At 44.2% G+C, this 17419-nt stretch overlaps 2 protein-coding genes across 3 annotated transcripts in view; both read left to right on the top strand.

Annotated features, from left to right (window-relative positions):
* LOC147014905 (cyclic AMP-dependent transcription factor ATF-7-like) overlaps positions 1–3921 on the top strand; it is a 176518-nt gene extending 172597 nt beyond the window's left edge. For both annotated transcript variants that reach the window (XM_085853348.1, XM_085853349.1), the window contains exon 14: positions 1063–3921. In XM_085853348.1, coding sequence (XP_085709474.1) covers positions 1063–1070 — 8 coding nt within the window. In that variant the 3' untranslated portion in view covers positions 1071–3921. The remainder of the gene's footprint in view (positions 1–1062) is intronic.
* A 5529-nt stretch (positions 3922–9450) lies between these two features.
* Positions 9451–14716, top strand: LOC147014906 (uncharacterized). The gene has a single exon (XM_085853354.1). The coding sequence runs from the start codon at positions 9455–9457 to the stop codon at positions 10514–10516; it is 1062 nt and encodes a 353-aa protein (XP_085709480.1). The 5' UTR covers positions 9451–9454; the 3' UTR covers positions 10517–14716.
* The last annotated feature ends 2703 nt before the right edge of the window (positions 14717–17419 follow it).

The raw sequence follows: 17419 nt of genomic DNA on the forward strand, positions 1-17419 counted from the left end.
TGGGAAGAGGGGTCGGATAATTGAAGACGAGATGGGATTAATCTGTGCGAGAGATATGTAGATATGGGAGACCAGTCCTGAAGAGAGATGGCTGCTTTGCAGTCCCTGCCAATCTGCCATCAAAGACGTTTCCACATCGATTCGACAAGTTTGTACATATATGTAAGCAGGTGTGGTTTCAAGATTCCTAAACCGTTTGATTTTATAGAATGAAGAGTTCAAATCAACCTTGAAGTACCCTCGTAAAAGGAAAATTGTTTATTTCTGCTTCTGGTTTATTAATTTCACCATCCAGGGTTTCTATTTGTTTCCACAAATGTTTCTGTGATTGTTACCACGAAGGTCGAACCCTTGACAGAGGATGTTCTGTCGGTGCTCTTCCCTGTTTTTTATTCTTTTTTTATTGTCCCTTCAACATATACCTGGATAGTATAAACCCATTAATAACGGTGCTTCACACAGGTAAAGTGCAGTCTTCCTGAAAACATTCAGAACCCCTGTTTTTCACCACAGCCATTATACAGTGTCTCCACACTACCAATATCAGTATCTATGAACAAACTTGTAAATGTAGACACACAAGTGCGCTCTTCCTTCTCAAACTCCACAATGCCTCTCCCAGATAAGCACAATCCTATCCTTAAATGACCCACAAACATCAGAGGCCTATGCTCTAATCTCGTTGATGACTGCCTTGGAGTCGCTGCCTCACCCCGTCATGTAGTTTCGCAGGATACCCCGGACTCGCTCGTCTCATTTCCTCGTTCGGCTTTGCATTGCTTTGCACACCCAAACATTGTGCTGCTGCTCCTGGTAGTGTTGTGGTGGTGTACTTCCTAAGCTTCTTTTTACATGACCCTTGCCCCCTTCTCCCCCTATCCCAAATGAATATCTCTGGAACCCTGTCCTCCTCTGCAGCAATGTCTTGTCAGCAGTTTATGTATGTGGCCGGCTGCCCTTTCAAATGTGATACTGACGACACTCTGTGTGATGACTCGCTCAGCTTACTTTGACTCCCTCTTAACCAACCACACACCACCTCTCTGTCTTTGTCATCCACAGTGACTTGAACTGCCACCATTCCAGGTGGTCTGGCATCGGTCCTTACACCACTGCTCGCAGTATTGCATCCAAGGCCTTTTGTGACAACTCAAGCCTTCCGCAATTGCTTTGATTTGCAACCGATATTTCTTCCTGTGGCTCACGCTCTCCATCACACTGTATCATGTTCGGCTTAACCTACACCATTTCCTGCTCGTCCTCAGTTCTCCCAGGGTCCTCAGATAAGGTATTCGTTAAAGTGTCCATCTCTGGCAGTTCTTTGGGGAACCACCAACGTGTCTGGCAGTTTAATGGAGAAGAGTATTTTGGCCTGCAACCAAGACTTGCCTTGTATGGTATTCCATCCCATGAACTCCCTCTTGAGGCCAAAATCCCTTAAAGTAGCTTTCCGTGCTCATTTGTTGCTCGAGATCAATGACCTTTTTGTCTTTGGAAATTGCAGATAACTTCACTCTCGCCATGACTGTTCTTCACTGCTTCACCAAGTAGGCTGTGACAGCTTAAGGAAATAAGCATCTGGCCATATACCTGGAACATGCCTCTTCATGTACAGAACTCTCATACTCTATCCCTCGATTGGGACTGGCCTTCATATCCCTCATTTATTTCTGTGGGCGACCTCTGGGAGATGCATTATCTGGAGTTCCTGGATCTCACCTTAAATTTAATCTTGGCAAAATATCCGCAAGGCCTCAAAAGCTGGCAGTAGCTTCACAATGATCTGCAGGGCCAATCCTTCCTCTGCTTACAAGGGTCTACAAGGCTTTTATTGAAACCCGCTCTTGCCTTGAAGAAGGGTTCAAACCTGAAACGTTGCTTCACCTCCTTTCAAATGGTGGTTAGCGTACCTCTGTCAACATTCAGTTTGGGAAATTTGATGTCCTTGTCTCTTTTTGCCGATGTAGACCGACTCTAGTCCTTGTCAGGATTAATTTTCTGTTGTTTCATCTGAAATGCCACGAATATATTTATCTTCCCACCTATTGGCTGGTGGTGCCGTTTCTCATGTCACAGCCTCCCCCTCCCCCCTTTCCTTGAAGCCATGGAATGTAACACCCTCTGTGTCTTTGAAGTATTGTGGCAGGAGGTCTTGTCGTCGTCTACATTTTGCTCACCGCAGACAAGTTGGTCGCCTTCCAATATTATACCGACTCTGTTTTTGTTTTGTTACTCTCAACCTATCACACCCCTCTCCCCACAACACCCCCCAATCCCTTTGTTTCACTCCTTCCCCAGGCTACACGTTCAACCACAAACAACCATAAGCTCTTACCTTGTTACCTTTTCCAAGTCTAAGCCGAAAGCTCACTTATATTCATCCACTCCTCAACAACTCTCCACCCTCATACCTCCAAACACCGACTTATTCTGGTACATGGAGCCGTCTTCTTGATATCTTTATCTCATGTTCTACTCTTTTGGCCTTCAAGTCTTCTGTCCACCACCATCTCATTTCTACCTCTGCAGTTTGCTACACAAACTGAGACACCTTTCACCTGCAACTGCTGTTGTTGTCCCACTGTCAGTACACCGTCTCTTTTTCTCTCTCACCATGCTCTTCCATGAGTGCCAATTGTGTATTCTTCAACAACAATAACAATAACAACAACAAACTCCTTCTCTGCCATGGTGCGTGCATGTGTTCTCATCCATATGTTCCCACGATCTTCGAACCTGTACAGTAGAGAAAAGTTAATATGGCTCATCCAGCATGGTAACGAGGGAGGGAGGCCACAACACCTCTTGGATGAATGTCCTTCACAGATCCTGGTCGTTTGGCTGTCTGTGCATTTGAGTTATTTGATATAAAAAGGCAAACACTATGGATTTTCTTTTTAATGTAAACACCAGTGTTAGGTGCATATTGACAATCATTATTCATTGTATATAACAAAGCTATAATTTGAGGTGTATTATGGACCTGTCACTAATAGATTATGATATTGTCGTCTTTTTCTTTTATTTTCACTATTCAGTCCTTCCTCAACGGTCGGTCTGCACTGGAAAGTGATTTTTCAAAAAGTATATATATATATATATATTTACAGCATCTACAGAAAGTGTACACCTCCTTTCAAATTTTTCACCTTTTGTTTCCTTTATAACCTGGAATTCAATTGCTTGAAATCAGACTTTTTCCACCTTTATTTACACATCGTAACCCACAAGTTCCACGTGAAAAACAAATTATACAAATTTCATAAAGAAACAAAAGGAGAAAATTTTGAAAAAGGGGTGTACACTTTCTATAGGCACTGAGTGTATATTATATTTGTAAGTATAGTAACGCTCTCTTACCTTCATATTTAACACGAGGCTGTCCTGAAACACACTGTTCGACATGAACCTTCCATGGAACAAAGTTTCCACGAATATATTTTTTAAGCTATCCTTCGGTATACCCCACCTTTCGTATACAGCTTTGTATACTGTTCAAGTGTGTGCATGCAAGGTGATCTCTGTATTTGATAGGCCAAGCTGGAACCATTGGCTTTAAGTGATGGTGCACTTTGTAAAGATTATGGGTGTTCTTCTTCCCTGATTGTGAGGTGGGGAGGGAGGGGGGGGATTTATTTAAGCTTGAGTACCCATTCACCCTCATTTACATATTAAAGTATATTATATGTTTTGTTTACATTGATTCCCACGAGTGATGCTGGATGTATGATGATGGAACTGCCCTTCGAGCAGGCCGTCGTTGAATGTCTCTTCAGGCTGCCTTGAGATGTGCTATATTTGCGAAAGATTGTTTGAGAACTTTTTATAAACATTACTAGCAGTGTAATATAGTAAATTTCTAGTTTTATTACCTCCTGTAAACCCAGTTATTCTTGTATTAAAAAAAATTGTTGTGCAATAGTGCTCTTGGCTTTTTGATCAAAATATTTTCTTGGACATCAATGAAAAGTTTCCTTCGCCACTTCAATAGTCCATGAGAGAATAATATGAGTTCCCGTTTGGAGAATCTGCTCCGAGCCTGGGAGGTTGGTGGTTCGAACCCTGGCCGAGTCAAACTGAAGACGAAAAATGGTATGTGCTGCTTCCTTGCTTGACGCTCTGCATTCTCAAAAAGAGTACGGACAAACCATGGGTTGGCAACAATAAGGGATTTTCGAAATCACGTGTGAATACTTAATAACGCCTTTTGTGCATGCGCTGTGTGCATTTTCAGAGACTCGTTTCTGCTCGCCAGGGCACTTTTGTTCGAGTTTTGTTATTGGCGTTCACAGTCGGTTAGCGAACCGCCGCATCACGGAATTATCCGTGTGTGACGGCCTACAATTCCAGGAAGTCTGTTGGGAGCCGAGATAGCTTCCCCCCCTGGTGGTCTTCTCACCCGACCCCGGCCCACAACAATAGTAAACATGATCATTTTAAAAGTTTCTTTTAAACTTACCGTGTGCATTCACAAGCCCCGGATATGTCCCTCCCATCAGTGTTCAGAAGAACCCAAACTTGTGTCTCCCTCGTGGAAGTCTTCATGGTCCATCTCGCACCCATATAAATAATAGCACAACCTTTGTGTATTTTCATGTCGTGAAGATGTTCTTTGTCGAAGAGTTGGTTGTCATTATGCCTGGTGTTGACTTAATGGTTCGGGTAGTGGGCTTGGGATCCTGGGATCCTGAGTTCATATCCCTCTTGGCTTTTGAATTAATACCAGGTGGGGTTGACTGTGCCTGCTGGTGGGTTGGTTGACACCTGGTTGACCAGGTCGGCAAAATGAGTGCCAGCATGCTGGTATACTGTGTCCAATAGCCAAGGAGACTGCTTAGGTAGCACCAACGCTCTTCACAGAGTATGGTCCCGATGGATTGATGGATGGATGGATGGATGGATGGATCGATCGATCGATGTTGCTGGTCCGCAGAATGCCCAGGAAGTTATAGCCCCAAACTCAGCGGCTGTATTTGTCTACTTAAAGTCAAGTCCAATGTTCTCATGTACTGTATTTGTCTGCACGCATGTGCGTGATTTGTTTTACGACTCCTCTATGAACCATCGACCCTGTTTAAGAAAGAATAAAGGAGGTTAAAGGTTGTGTCCTCTGGAACCTCTGCCCCAAGTAGACCAGCCAAAAATCGAAAAGTCCCCTAGAATTTTTTTTTTTGCGGCATCGCTTGTTAATAGCAGGCATCCATGTTGGTTCATTCCACCGTGGCAAGCTAAAAGGAATGTGGGTGGATGCCATCGCCAAATTTCAATTTCAAGGTCATTTTGAAGGTAACCAAGGTCTTTGCCGGTCGATTTTGGGGCTTTGCCTATTTTGATGAAACCGGTGCTTATTTTCTTGAACATATCAATAAAACCAAAGCTTGTATATTGTAGCAAGTGTATTTTTGCATTGTGATTGGTTAAACTGAAAATATACCTTAATTTATAGTTTTAAGAGAATGAAAGGCAAACATTGCCATTTTTCTGTTATATTCTTATGGGTATTTTACCATGTCCAATGTCACTTTGTTCTCAGTACTACCAGAACTTGCACACCATTAACATGTTGGTATTTTCTTTCCAGTTGGAGATAGGCAGGCTTCCTGCCAAATATGTACCGGATGTAGTGTATATAGCAGTGTGCTCGGTGTTCTTGTTGATCGTTGTTACATGGATATAACCACTGTGTACACTATTTTCAGATCGCTAGAAACTTCCACAGTTTGAAAGCAGTAGTATAGGAGCCAGCCATAGACCCTGTATCAAGTATCAAGCGTAAAAGAGAGAGCAAAGACACAGACAAGCTCACATGCCTTTTTTTGTCAGAGCAGTTCAAGTGACCTCCGCACAGCATCCACAGAAGGAAAAAAACAGAACAAGGACAGTCGCTGATCAGAGGCGAAAACTGGGTGACACCACCAATATATACATCCTTGAGAGACTTTAGGTGCTTTCAGACGAAGAATTCCATGCAATGGAACACAGGTGGCACAAAACCTGCTACTCCACATTCACCTCTGAAAGCAAGCTAAGCAGACTAAAGAAACAGCACCAGTCATCAGCACAGCGAGCATCCCATCGTGGTCTTGATCCATGCTCCAGCACTACTTCAGTACCCACCCGACGAAGCACCCAACGAGCAATGAATTGGGCCCTATGCATGTTTTGCCAAGAAGAGGGCAAAAGAAAAGTTCACAGGGTGGAAACTCTGGAGAAGTCTGCAGAATTGATTGAGCGTTCCAAACTTCACCCGGTGATGAGTTCAAGATTGTCAGGAGTCAGCGACCTGATCGCAGCTGAAGGTTGCTATCATCTTGCTTGTTTGGTATCCTTTGACAGACACTCTGCAAGACCAGGATCAGCCAGGGAATCACAACAGCCAGTGGAGGATGAGTGCATGATGATGATGATATGCAGAGACTTGTGTGCAGGTTTGTCTCGTCACGTGTATGACATGAGTGACGTATATGACAGATACGAGAGGATGAGCAGTGAAATTGGCAAATATGTACTACCAAAATTCCAGTCCAGGAGAACAACTTTCTATGAAGTGGTTCAAGAGCTCGTTGGACCAAAGGCCAGTCATGTGAAACCTCTATCCAGGGGATCACTCCTGATGTACCCCGGTGACAAGTCAGATTTCTTGATCTCCAGAACACTGACCAAATCCATAGAGCATGGAATGTTCTCATCAGAATCGGAATCAACTGAAGATGAAGACGGTGGAACACTCAAGTTTGCACAAGGTAACATCTTTCAAGAAATGGTGCACGTTGCCCTCAGAGTCAGGCAGGATCTGCTCGACACACCAGGACACTCGAGCACATGGTATGGACTTGATCAAGAGCATGTTGATCAAGTGATCCCAGAGAGCTTGTATATACATATATGTTCCTTCGCTTGCTCTTTCGGGGCATAAATAACCTTTATGAGGAGACAGATGAAGACAATACCATCAAACTGACTGTGTGCAGTATTGCCCAAGACATTGTTTATGGGGTGTCCCATAAATGGAAGTTGACACCAAAGCACATTGGTCTTGGGCTCGCTCTCCACCAGGCTACTCGCTCTGAGGCTCTTGTTGACCTATTCCATGCAGCCAACCACACCATAGGCATTGACACTGTTCGAAGGTTTGACACGAGCATAGCTAATTAAATACTGGACAGGTTTGCCAAGAACGGTTATGTCTATGTCCCAGACAACATTGTCAAGAAGCAGATGATCCACTGTTCCTGTGACAACATAGATGTGCTTGAAGCAACTCTTGATGGAAAGAATACGTTCCACTGCACGCAGTTGATGGTCTAGCAGAGAGGTCCATCTCCAGAACAAAGAGAAGATACTGCAAGTGGAAAAGGCCCAGGTGGAAAGAGCCTCTTAAGATCAAGAGATATAAGGCCTGGTGCTCTGCATGAGTTGCAAAGGCTGTTAGCATCAGGGCAGAAACCCTCACCATCTTTCAGTGGACAGAAGAAGATTGAGATGGAATGGTTCAGCAATGCTCAAGACGATGAAAGAGAGAAGGCCCACGCCAAAGATTTGGCCTGGGTTGTGTCACGGATGCATGATGGTGAAGATGATCAGTCCGTTCCTGCCTGGGAGCACTGAATGAAGCCATCAGTGTCTCTGACCCTCCTGTAACAACAGCAGGGATGCTTTCCATACTTCAAGCAAAGCACCAGCAGATGACAATGATACACTCACCACTGTGATCCATCGCTTTATGGACGTATCAAGTCATGTGGGGCAGAAGCACACAATAATCACAGCAGACCAGCCACTCTACAGTCGGGGAAAGGAACTGGTATGGGCCAATCCGAAGTATGAGAATGTCATTTTTCTCATGGGAGGACTTCATATCTGCTTCAACTTCTTGAAAGCTATTGGGCAGCACATGGAAAGTGCAGGACTGGATGACCTGTGGACAGAAGCAGGTGTGTTTGCCACAAACACAACAGAGAAGATGCTGGATGGCAAAGCCTAATATCATGCTGTAAGGAGACACCAGCTGACATATGAAGCCCTGTGGAGGATAAAGTGGCCTTTGTTTGAATCATGGCTGGTTGAGAAGAGTCTGCAACAAGATGTGGAAGTGAAAGAACTTGCCCAAAATGTTGCTGAGCTGTTCAAACAAAACAGAGGGGGCAATGTCAGAGAAGACCTCCAGGCTGCAGTGGGCCAACTGTCAAATGTCCTGAGCAGTGAGAAGGTTCAAAACCTGATTGAAGACTTTGAGAGAACACAGACACCCCAAACTTTAGATTGTGGTCAGCATACATGGGTATGGTGGAGATCCTGCTGGACTTCATCAGGGCTGAGAGGGAGGGCAACTGGACTTTGCATCTGGAGGCATTTGCTGCAATGTTGCCATGGCCGACTATCTATGACCACACAAATTATGCCAGATGGGGTCCTGTCTATCTTGCAGGCATGAGATGCCTCAAGAAGACAGCACCAGAGGTGTCTGCTGAATTCATGGATGGGAACTTCGTTGTGAAAAGGTCAAGGAGACATTTTAACCAGGTGCCAGCTGATCAGGCCACAGAATGGGTGAACAAAACCTGCAAGATGCAAAATGGCATCATTGGTATCACAAGAAATGACCAAGCAAGAGACAGGTTCTGTGTCACGTGGTCAGAACGATCACGCATCTCGCAGGATACCAGATGTCTCTTTGGCCTGGAAGATGAAGAGGAAGAATCTCTTTTGAATCGTTCTGATAGCCTTGCATCACGACGGAAGCGTGATGCTGCTGATGTGAGGAAGCTTGCCAAACAGCTTGAAAGGTTTGATGTTTTCAGAGTGCACACTGCATCACCAGAAGATGGAGAAGATGAAGGCGAGGATAGGGATGTCCCACTTGTTTCACGAGCAACACTCCTCACAATGATGTGGTCAATGATCTCCTCACAGCAGAAGATTGAGGGAAGCAGTTCCTGGTATCAAATGTGAAGCAGCGACTGGTTGATGGAAGTGTACAGTTCTATGATACTCTCAGAAAGCACTACTCAAAAACCTTTGCCAATATGTACAAGACGGCAATTTTCAACTCGGCAGAGTGCACAGAAATCCATCAAGGCTGACAGAAAGTTTATGCAGCGGCTACTAAATGCCGTAACTGCTGGCCGGTCAGTTGAAATGGAGTCTATCCTGAAGCATGAGCTTGCCCCAGTGCCACTGTCTTTGGAAAAGCTCGGAGGTCAGATGAACTCAACCCCAAAGGCAAAGCTGGTCAGTATCTTGATGGCTGGAATAAGTGTACCCTCAGATGTTCCAGAAGCTGATATGAAGACATGTGTGCTGATTGATGGTCATGCACTAATCCAGACACTTGGGAAGCCCCATGGTTGCCAGACATTTGGCAACTATGCTGATGTCTTTATGCACACTGTGACGAACCACTTTGGTGAACACACAACAAGAGTTGACGTAGTGTTTGACCGCTACACTGGAGATGTCAATCAAGGCTGTGACTCGAGCAAAGAGAATGGGCAAGAAGAAACCGATTCGCAAGATCATTGATGGCCCAGATGTCCCCTTACCCCAGGTTTGGAGCAATTTCATCGCCTCAGATGAGAACAAGGCAGATATTGCAAGGTTCCTTTCTGAGATGATCATGCAGAAGGGCGAAGATCTCCCCGAAAGATGTGAAGTGGTAACAGGAGGTGGATTCTCCAATGCAACCAATGCCAGATCAACAAGAAGGGAAACAGTCAGACTTCATGGCAACCACGAAGAGGCTGATACAAGGCTGATACTCCATTCATGTGAGGAAGTCAGTGAAGGATATGAAAGGTTGGTGGTCATATTCAGTGACACAGATGTTTTGCTGCTTCTCCTACACTTCATGCCAACCAGAGCTGCTCAAGTATGGATGGTTTCTGGAACATCAAAGAAGCGGAAGTGCTATCCAATACATGCTGTCTTAGACAAGCTGCCACAACCTGTGAGGGAAAACTTGCTGAGTTTCCATGCACTAACAGGTTGTGACACAACCTCAGCCTTCAGTGGCCATGGGAAGAAGACGTGCTGGAAAACTTTCCAGAGTCAGCCACTCCTAGTCAGTGGAATTGGTCACGATGGAGAACTCGCCCAAGTTGAGCAGTTTGTATGTCATCTGTATGGCGTTCCTGCACAGCAAAGTGTGGATCAAGCCAGATTCTATGTATTTGGTAAAGCCAAGAAGGGCCTTGATTTGTTGCCTCCGACCAGAGATTCCCTGGATCTGCACAGTAAACGTGCGAATTACCAGGCAAAGATCTGGTTGCAAGCAGATCGAGAATGCATTAGGATACCATCCCTTGTGGACACCGCTGCCTGGGTGAAGGAGAAGACTTGCCTGGTACCTATCTGGACAAGACTGCCCCCAATTCCAGATGCCTGCCTCCAGCTGATGACCTGTGGGTGCAAATCCAAATGCCAAACAGCTCGGTGCACTTACTTTAAAAAAGAACTGAAGTGCACTTCTGCATGTGGCTGTGATGCGGTAGAATGTTGTAACCCAGCTGGGCAATAGATTTTCCATAAAAACATGCACATAGTACATTTTAGCCACATTGAAATTGTTGTTGAACTAATCTACAGTAACCTAAGACTTAACATTTCAATTTCTCAGCTTGGTTCACTGCCAGTGAGAAACTTGATTCCCTTAATAGGTACTCAGACTATTGCATTTCGAAACTTCAGTTTTATGTTACATTGTGTTGTGCATCTTTGTAAATTCAAAAGTTTACATGATGTTTTTGTTGTCTGTGTATGAAAACATGAAAAAAGAAGAATGCATAAAGATATTGGCACCAAAAATGTTTTAATTCTGCCAAAATAAAGGAAAATGATCATTTTGTCATTTTTACCTTTATGACCTTGAAAATGACCTAAAAATTGAGAATCCTGGGTGGCATCCACCCACACCTTTTTTTATCCTATGACTCATTGATCCGGCATGTGTGCCTGCTATTAACACGTGATGCCCCAAAAAGTGTAATATCCCATATTGGCTGGCCTACTACCCTGTTTTAATGGAATTCAATTCCAGGCTATAAGGCAACAAAAGGTGAAAATTTTGAAAGGCGATGTAGATTTTATATAGGAACTGTATATGTGTGTACTGTTGCGGGCCGGGTGTTTCGAAGACCACCAGGGGGGGAAGCTATCTCGGGTTCCCACCAGACTCCCCGGAATTGCAGGCCATCGCACACCGATAATTCCGTGACACGGCGGGTCGCTAACCAACCGTGAATGCCAATAACTCAACCACGTGACCTAGGGTCGTCCCGTCTTTTGGTTAATCGGGTTACCTAATTAATCACGTGAGCTAATTACTGGGGAACATGCCCTCAGTACGCCTAGTCCGAACCGGATCACTTTACTGGATCAGATGCAGCCGAGCGACACTGCCAATGATGTACCGGCTAAAAGGAACGGGTCGTTTGGGAATAAAGTCCTGGCTAAGTTAGGATACGGACCATGCTAGATCAATGAAGGAAAGGACGAAAACGAGCTGGGAACATTTCTACAAAGGATTTATTAACAGGCAGGCGAGGAAAGGTATGTGGCACAGTGAATGATGTTTGTTGTTGTCTGAAGCAGGAATAGGAAGAAATGTGAGATGCGGCGATATACAAGCAAATTACAAAAGCAGACAGAGCAGAGTTATCCCAATATAATCCTTATACAATATTAACTTAAGCGAGGACAGGCGCCAGGACACGGACACACACACACAACTCGATGAAGAGAAAAAGGAGAGGAGATGAGGAAAAAGGTCTCTCAATACCTTGCACGATTGCCAGCCCGATCATGCCACCAATACGTTTTGGGGGGATGCTCCACTGGGCGATACCTCCCTGACAGCTGGCGCGTCGTCTCTTGCTTCGTAGCACTCGTGCAGTTAGCGTCGGTCCAGAGAATGAGACGCAAACGTCGGGCGTGAAGGGAGGGACTTGGAGTCATAAGCCAATGGGTGGAGAGAGGCGAAATCTGAAGCAAGTGGGTGGAGAGGTGGTGAAGAAGGCGGAGTCAGCAGGCGAATTGGTAAAGAAGGGCGGAGCTAGCAGGTGAATGGGGAGGTTGTCAATCCCTAGCCAGACAGGAATGAAGACAGGAACGACGAGAAGGAACGATGACACTAGCGTTTCCGCAACCCGTCCTTTTATAGATCCCGTGGTGCGGGTGGGAGTGACGACCCGAAGCGATGTCATTTTCCGAATCGGGCGCTCTGATTGGTCCCTGGCCAGCACATGGGCCGACCACCATGACCGGAAGCGGCTCCACTTTGCTTCCGGCCAGATGGTTCCAAGCTGCAGAATCGTCTCGCTCTGAACACCGTGACACGAATCGCCCTGCACCGAACTCCGTGATATTAATCGCTTTGCACCGAACCCCGTGCCATGCCCCGGGGGAGGGGGGAGGGGAGGCAGAGAGGACAGAGGAAAGGGAGGGGAAACGAGGAGTGGGTGAAGAAGGGAGAGTTAGGAAGGGGAGAAGAGCGAGGAAGGGTGGTGGAGGTGGGGAGAGCAATGCCTCACCAAACGTTGCTATACACTGCTGGAGGGAGGGATGAGAGAGAGAGAGAGAGAGAGAGAGAGAGAGAGAGAGAGAGAGAGAGAGAGAGAGAGAGAGAGAGAGAGAGAGAGAGAGAGAGAGAGAGACGAGAGAACAAGATAAAAAGAAAGAAAGAAAGAGTGATACAGACAGAGACAGCGAGAGAGCGACAGAGGTGTGGGAGGAGAGTGCTGCATTTTCTTCAGAGAGAGAGAGAGAGAGAGAGAGAGAGAGAGAGAGAAGAAAAAAGAGATCAGTGAGGGGTGGAGTTGTGTTAGCAGAGAGAGCAAGTTGTTACGCTTAATGAACGAACACACAAAAAAAAGGCAGCTCATGTCAGAACAGTTGTTCACACAACGACACGACAGAGTTTGTAATGTTAACCACTGGCACATCTGCAAAAATTTTGATGTCCCAGTTCCAGAGAATTTGTGGGAACATGAACCAAAATCAGTGAAAACATTGAAGTACCTCTCACGTACAACCTCATGATCCCCTTGAGCGTGAACATTGAAAACAAAGCGTTGCGACTAGGTGACGTACTTAGATACAAAAAAAGAGAAGAACACATTGCTGATTGAGGTGTTAATACCAGTGATTTTAGACTAAACGATGCAGAAATCAAGAAAATGATCAAACACCAAGACCTCAAGAATGAAGTGAAAAGATCCTGGAAGCTGAAGAATGCCAAAGTTGTACCAGTAATGGCTGGACCTACAGGAATGATGACAAAAAACCTCACAAAGATATTAAAAACCATCCCTGGGAATATTACAACAAACGAACAACAGTTGTAAGCCATCCTGGGCTCAGTAACGATCCTGAAGAGAGTCCTTGGCAAAAAGGCTGGTATATCCTTGGCTGATATATATGTATCCTTGGCTGATACAGAGACATAGAGATTGATAATCCTTCAGGAGAACCTGCTTCAGAGTGCAAAAGACCTTACACTGCAGTGAAGATTTATGTTCCAACAGGACAATGACCTCAAGCATATAACCAAAGCAACACCGGAATGGCTTCAGAACAAGTACATGAAAGTCTGTGGGTGGCCCAGCCAAAGCCCAGACTTGAATCCCATTGAGAATATGTGGAAAGACTTTAAGATTGCTGTTCACCGACACTCCCCATCCAACTGGAGAGAGCTTGAGAAAATCTGGAAGGAAGAATGGGAGAAAATCCCCAAATCCAGATGTACAAAGCTTATACAGACATACACTACCGGTCAAAAATTTTAGAACACCCACATTTTTCCAGTTTTTACTGAAATTTAAGCAGTTTAATGTTTCAATATACTCTGAAATGAAAGCAAAGAACAAATAAACAATTTTAGATAAAAAAGAAATCATGGAATCGTTTTGTTGAACAAAATTTAATCAAAATTTTTGACACATGAAAGTAGCCACCTTTTGCAGATATAACAGCCGAACATACTCGTGGCATTCTTTCTACAATGGAAATCAAATATTGTTCGAAAAGTTCTTCCCAACACTGTTGCAGAAGTTCCCACAAATGTGTTGTACTTGTAGGTTGCTTTGCTTTCACCCTTCTGTCCAGTTCATCCCAAACCAGCTCGATGGGGTTTAAGTCTGGAGACTGTGCTGGCCATTCCATGATTTGAAGCCTACCGTCTTGTTCTTTTCTTCTGAGGTAGTTCTGACATAGCCTGGAGGTATGTTTTGGGTCATTATCTTGCTGTAGGATGAACCCCTGACCAACTAGGCGTAGACCAGAGCGTAATGCATGCACTGCAAAATGCTGTGGTAGCCCTTTTGGTTCAGGGTGCCAGTCAGTGCAAGTTGCCGACTCTGGATCCAGAAAAAGAGACCCAGATAATCATGCTTCGTCCTCCATGTTTGACAGTTGGTGTCACACACTGAAGAACCACCCTTTCACCTACTCGACAGCGTTCGACGGCGTACAACAACCCTGCGTGATGAACCGAAGATTTCAAATTTTGATTCATCGGTCCATCAGACCTTCTTCCAGTTTTCAGTAGTCCACTGGCAGTGTTTCATGGCCCAGGCAAGCCTCTTTATCTAATTTTACCATCTTAGCAATGGCTTTCTTTCTGCCACTCGACCTGTCAAACCTGCAGCTCGAAGTCTTCTCTTCACAGTTGAAACTGAGACTTCCTTACTTCGACCAGTGTTAGGCTGTGATTGAAGCTGCTGTCCTGTGAGCCACCTATCACGCAAGCTGTTGACTCTCAGAAACTTGTCTTCTGATTGTGTTGTGGCTTTGGGTCTGCCAGACCTCTTCCTGTTAGAGTTTCCTCCAGTTTCGAAGTGCCTTTTGATGGTGTAGGAAACTGTACTCACTGACACCTTGGCTTGCTTTGCAATTTCTCTAAAGGAAAGACCTCCACTTTAAGGGTTATAATGGTCTGTCTGTCTTCCTTTGTTAATTGTATTTTTTGTTGTATATAAATATAAATCCTGGACCAGGAGGATCTAAGAAGACATTGAAGATCGAAGACCATTCAAATGCAGGATGCCTATGTTCACTGTATCGTCTGATGTGAAAAACAATAAAGGATTAAAACTTGTTTTTACAATATAGTCTGGCATGTTTTTCTTATAGAAACCTGTGCTGTGCTGGATATGATTTTAAAAAGGTGTCTACTTGGAGTCAACACGCTCAAAACGGTCAATCAGAGCCATAACCAGCTCTTACTTTTCAGCGGGCATCTGATCGTACCGTCTCCCCATCCCCATGAGCACATCAAAGGCCGATTTCTGGTCCGTTGAAGGCTGAATATCAGCATCTCGCAGGGAAACTTTGAAGTACTTGGCACCGAAATCTTTCAATACGAACAGCGGCGTACAACTTTCGATGAAAACAAAATCGGCGGCCTTAGACACACACGAAATTAGAACAAATATAAATTGATTTCTTCGAAATGCCAACAGAAGTAGAACAGCACCGGGCAATGCCGGGTACACCTACTAGTTTACAATAAAAGTTCTCTGTTTTTTCTCTTCAAACTTTGCACTTTACCTATACTGTTGACTTGTAAGAAAATGTGAGTTAATATGGAGCAGAGACAATGAGAAATTATGCGCCATGGACATTGTCCCTCAAAGCAACAGATCAAAAGTCTCAATGGATATTTCCCGAGAAATGAATTTATTAAAGTTATGATTCATCCAGCAATGAGTGTCACTCCTTTAATCTGCTTGGATTGGCCACTTCTTATGTATGCAGTGTGGGAATGGCACGTCATAATTGTTAGCGGCAAATGTCACATGACAGGTTGGGTGTGTGCCAAGGACGAATTGATTCGATTTTGGGAAAGATCCGGATATGATAATTACCCTGTGCTCGCAAAGAGAAGAGCAGGGTTAAGCGAACGGTCACGTACGTGTGCCATGTGTACGTGTGCCGTACTTGCATGCCTGCATTTTAAAAATTCATTTTCTCAGCAATCGTTAGTCTGATCGACACAAATTTTTCCAAATCGGTGCACCTCCTCCTGGAGGGATTTATGATAATTATGACATCATCGGTCACGTGGTGCAGGCACCACTTTGGAAAAACCGAAAGATTTTGCACCTCCATCTCCGAAGCCGTTCCATGGAAAAATGTACACATGGTTCATTGTCACGTACTCCCCATGGGGAATAAGATTTGTTAATGATGATCTAATCGGTGCCTTCATCATGACGTCATAATTCGACATATACATCACTTGATCCGGTTAGTATGAATTTTTTTTTTATCTGCGATTGTTGAAACCGCTAACCGATCAATGCAAAACTTTAACCAATTGATCAAATACAAGTGGGAAATGTAGTTTGATAAAAGTGTCTTCATCGGAAACTGGTCTGGCACCATATTTGATCAAAGAAAAAAAAAATAAAAGAAGAGTTGTCTTGCACCATGTCCTTCACAAGACTGCGCAGGGTAAGTATTCTATGAATACCATCTAGTTTAATTTGTCAGTGATTCTTCACTGAGATGATGAGATGGGGCTGAGAGATGGGGCCCAAAATTGATGAAAAGCACGATATTTCAAAAACTTGTGGATAGATTATGACAAATCTTGGTGGATGAGTTGGTTAGGCGACGAGAACAAGCCGATTAGATTTCGGTTCAGGTCCGAATTCAGATCCGGCCTATCGGTGGGATAAAAATCGTAAACGGTTCAGCCTGATGTTGTTATTTATTGTTGGTTTAAGCTTAAAACAATCTGGGGGCGAATTTAATGGACATGACTTTCATATGATTTTACAATGGGTAAGACAACTCGTCCCACATTATTTTCCCCAAACAAAATCGCCCCTCTGAGGCAGAATTACTCTCAAGGGTGAAAGTTTTGCAAAGGGGAACAAGTGAAATGATGTAAAGTACATCCATCCAACTGATTATTCTGTGAACATTTCTTCAATGACTTATCGGTTGAGCATGACGATCACTTTCTGGAGTGATTTTTCGACTACGTCCCATAGTCTATTGTGGTCTTGAGATGCATATTTAACCTCCGCCATCGAAGATGGACGGAGGTTACTGTTTTCACCCGTCTGTTTGTTTCTTTGTTTGTGAACAGTATTACGGAAAAACTCCTCGACGGATTTCGACGAAACTTGGTGGGAGGGTTAGGTCTGGTCCAATGATAATGCCATTAGATTTTGTGATTATAATAATGCCATTAGATTATAATTATGATAATGCCATAATTATACTTTTTTCAAAAATTATACTTTTATTTTTCAAATTTGAATTATGTATGGTCAAGTATATGATAAACAAATCATCACATGGTTAATCAGTGATATGGGTTTTATCTACTCGTGGCTGATATGATATCACTCGTTCGTGACTTGGTGGGGGATTAGGTATGGTCCTTGGACCATACCATTAGATTTTGGACTTG

Source organism: Eptatretus burgeri, chromosome 13 (genome assembly GCF_056783735.1).
Source record: "Eptatretus burgeri isolate ZD-2024b chromosome 13, Ebu_testis_v1, whole genome shotgun sequence".
Classification (NCBI taxonomy): domain Eukaryota; kingdom Metazoa; phylum Chordata; class Myxini; order Myxiniformes; family Myxinidae; genus Eptatretus; species Eptatretus burgeri.

Excerpts from the sequence above, each read along its gene's own strand:
- LOC147014906 (XM_085853354.1), top strand. The coding sequence starts at position 9,455 with ATGTCAATCAAGGCTGTGACTCGAGCAAAGAGAATGGGCAAGAAGAAA.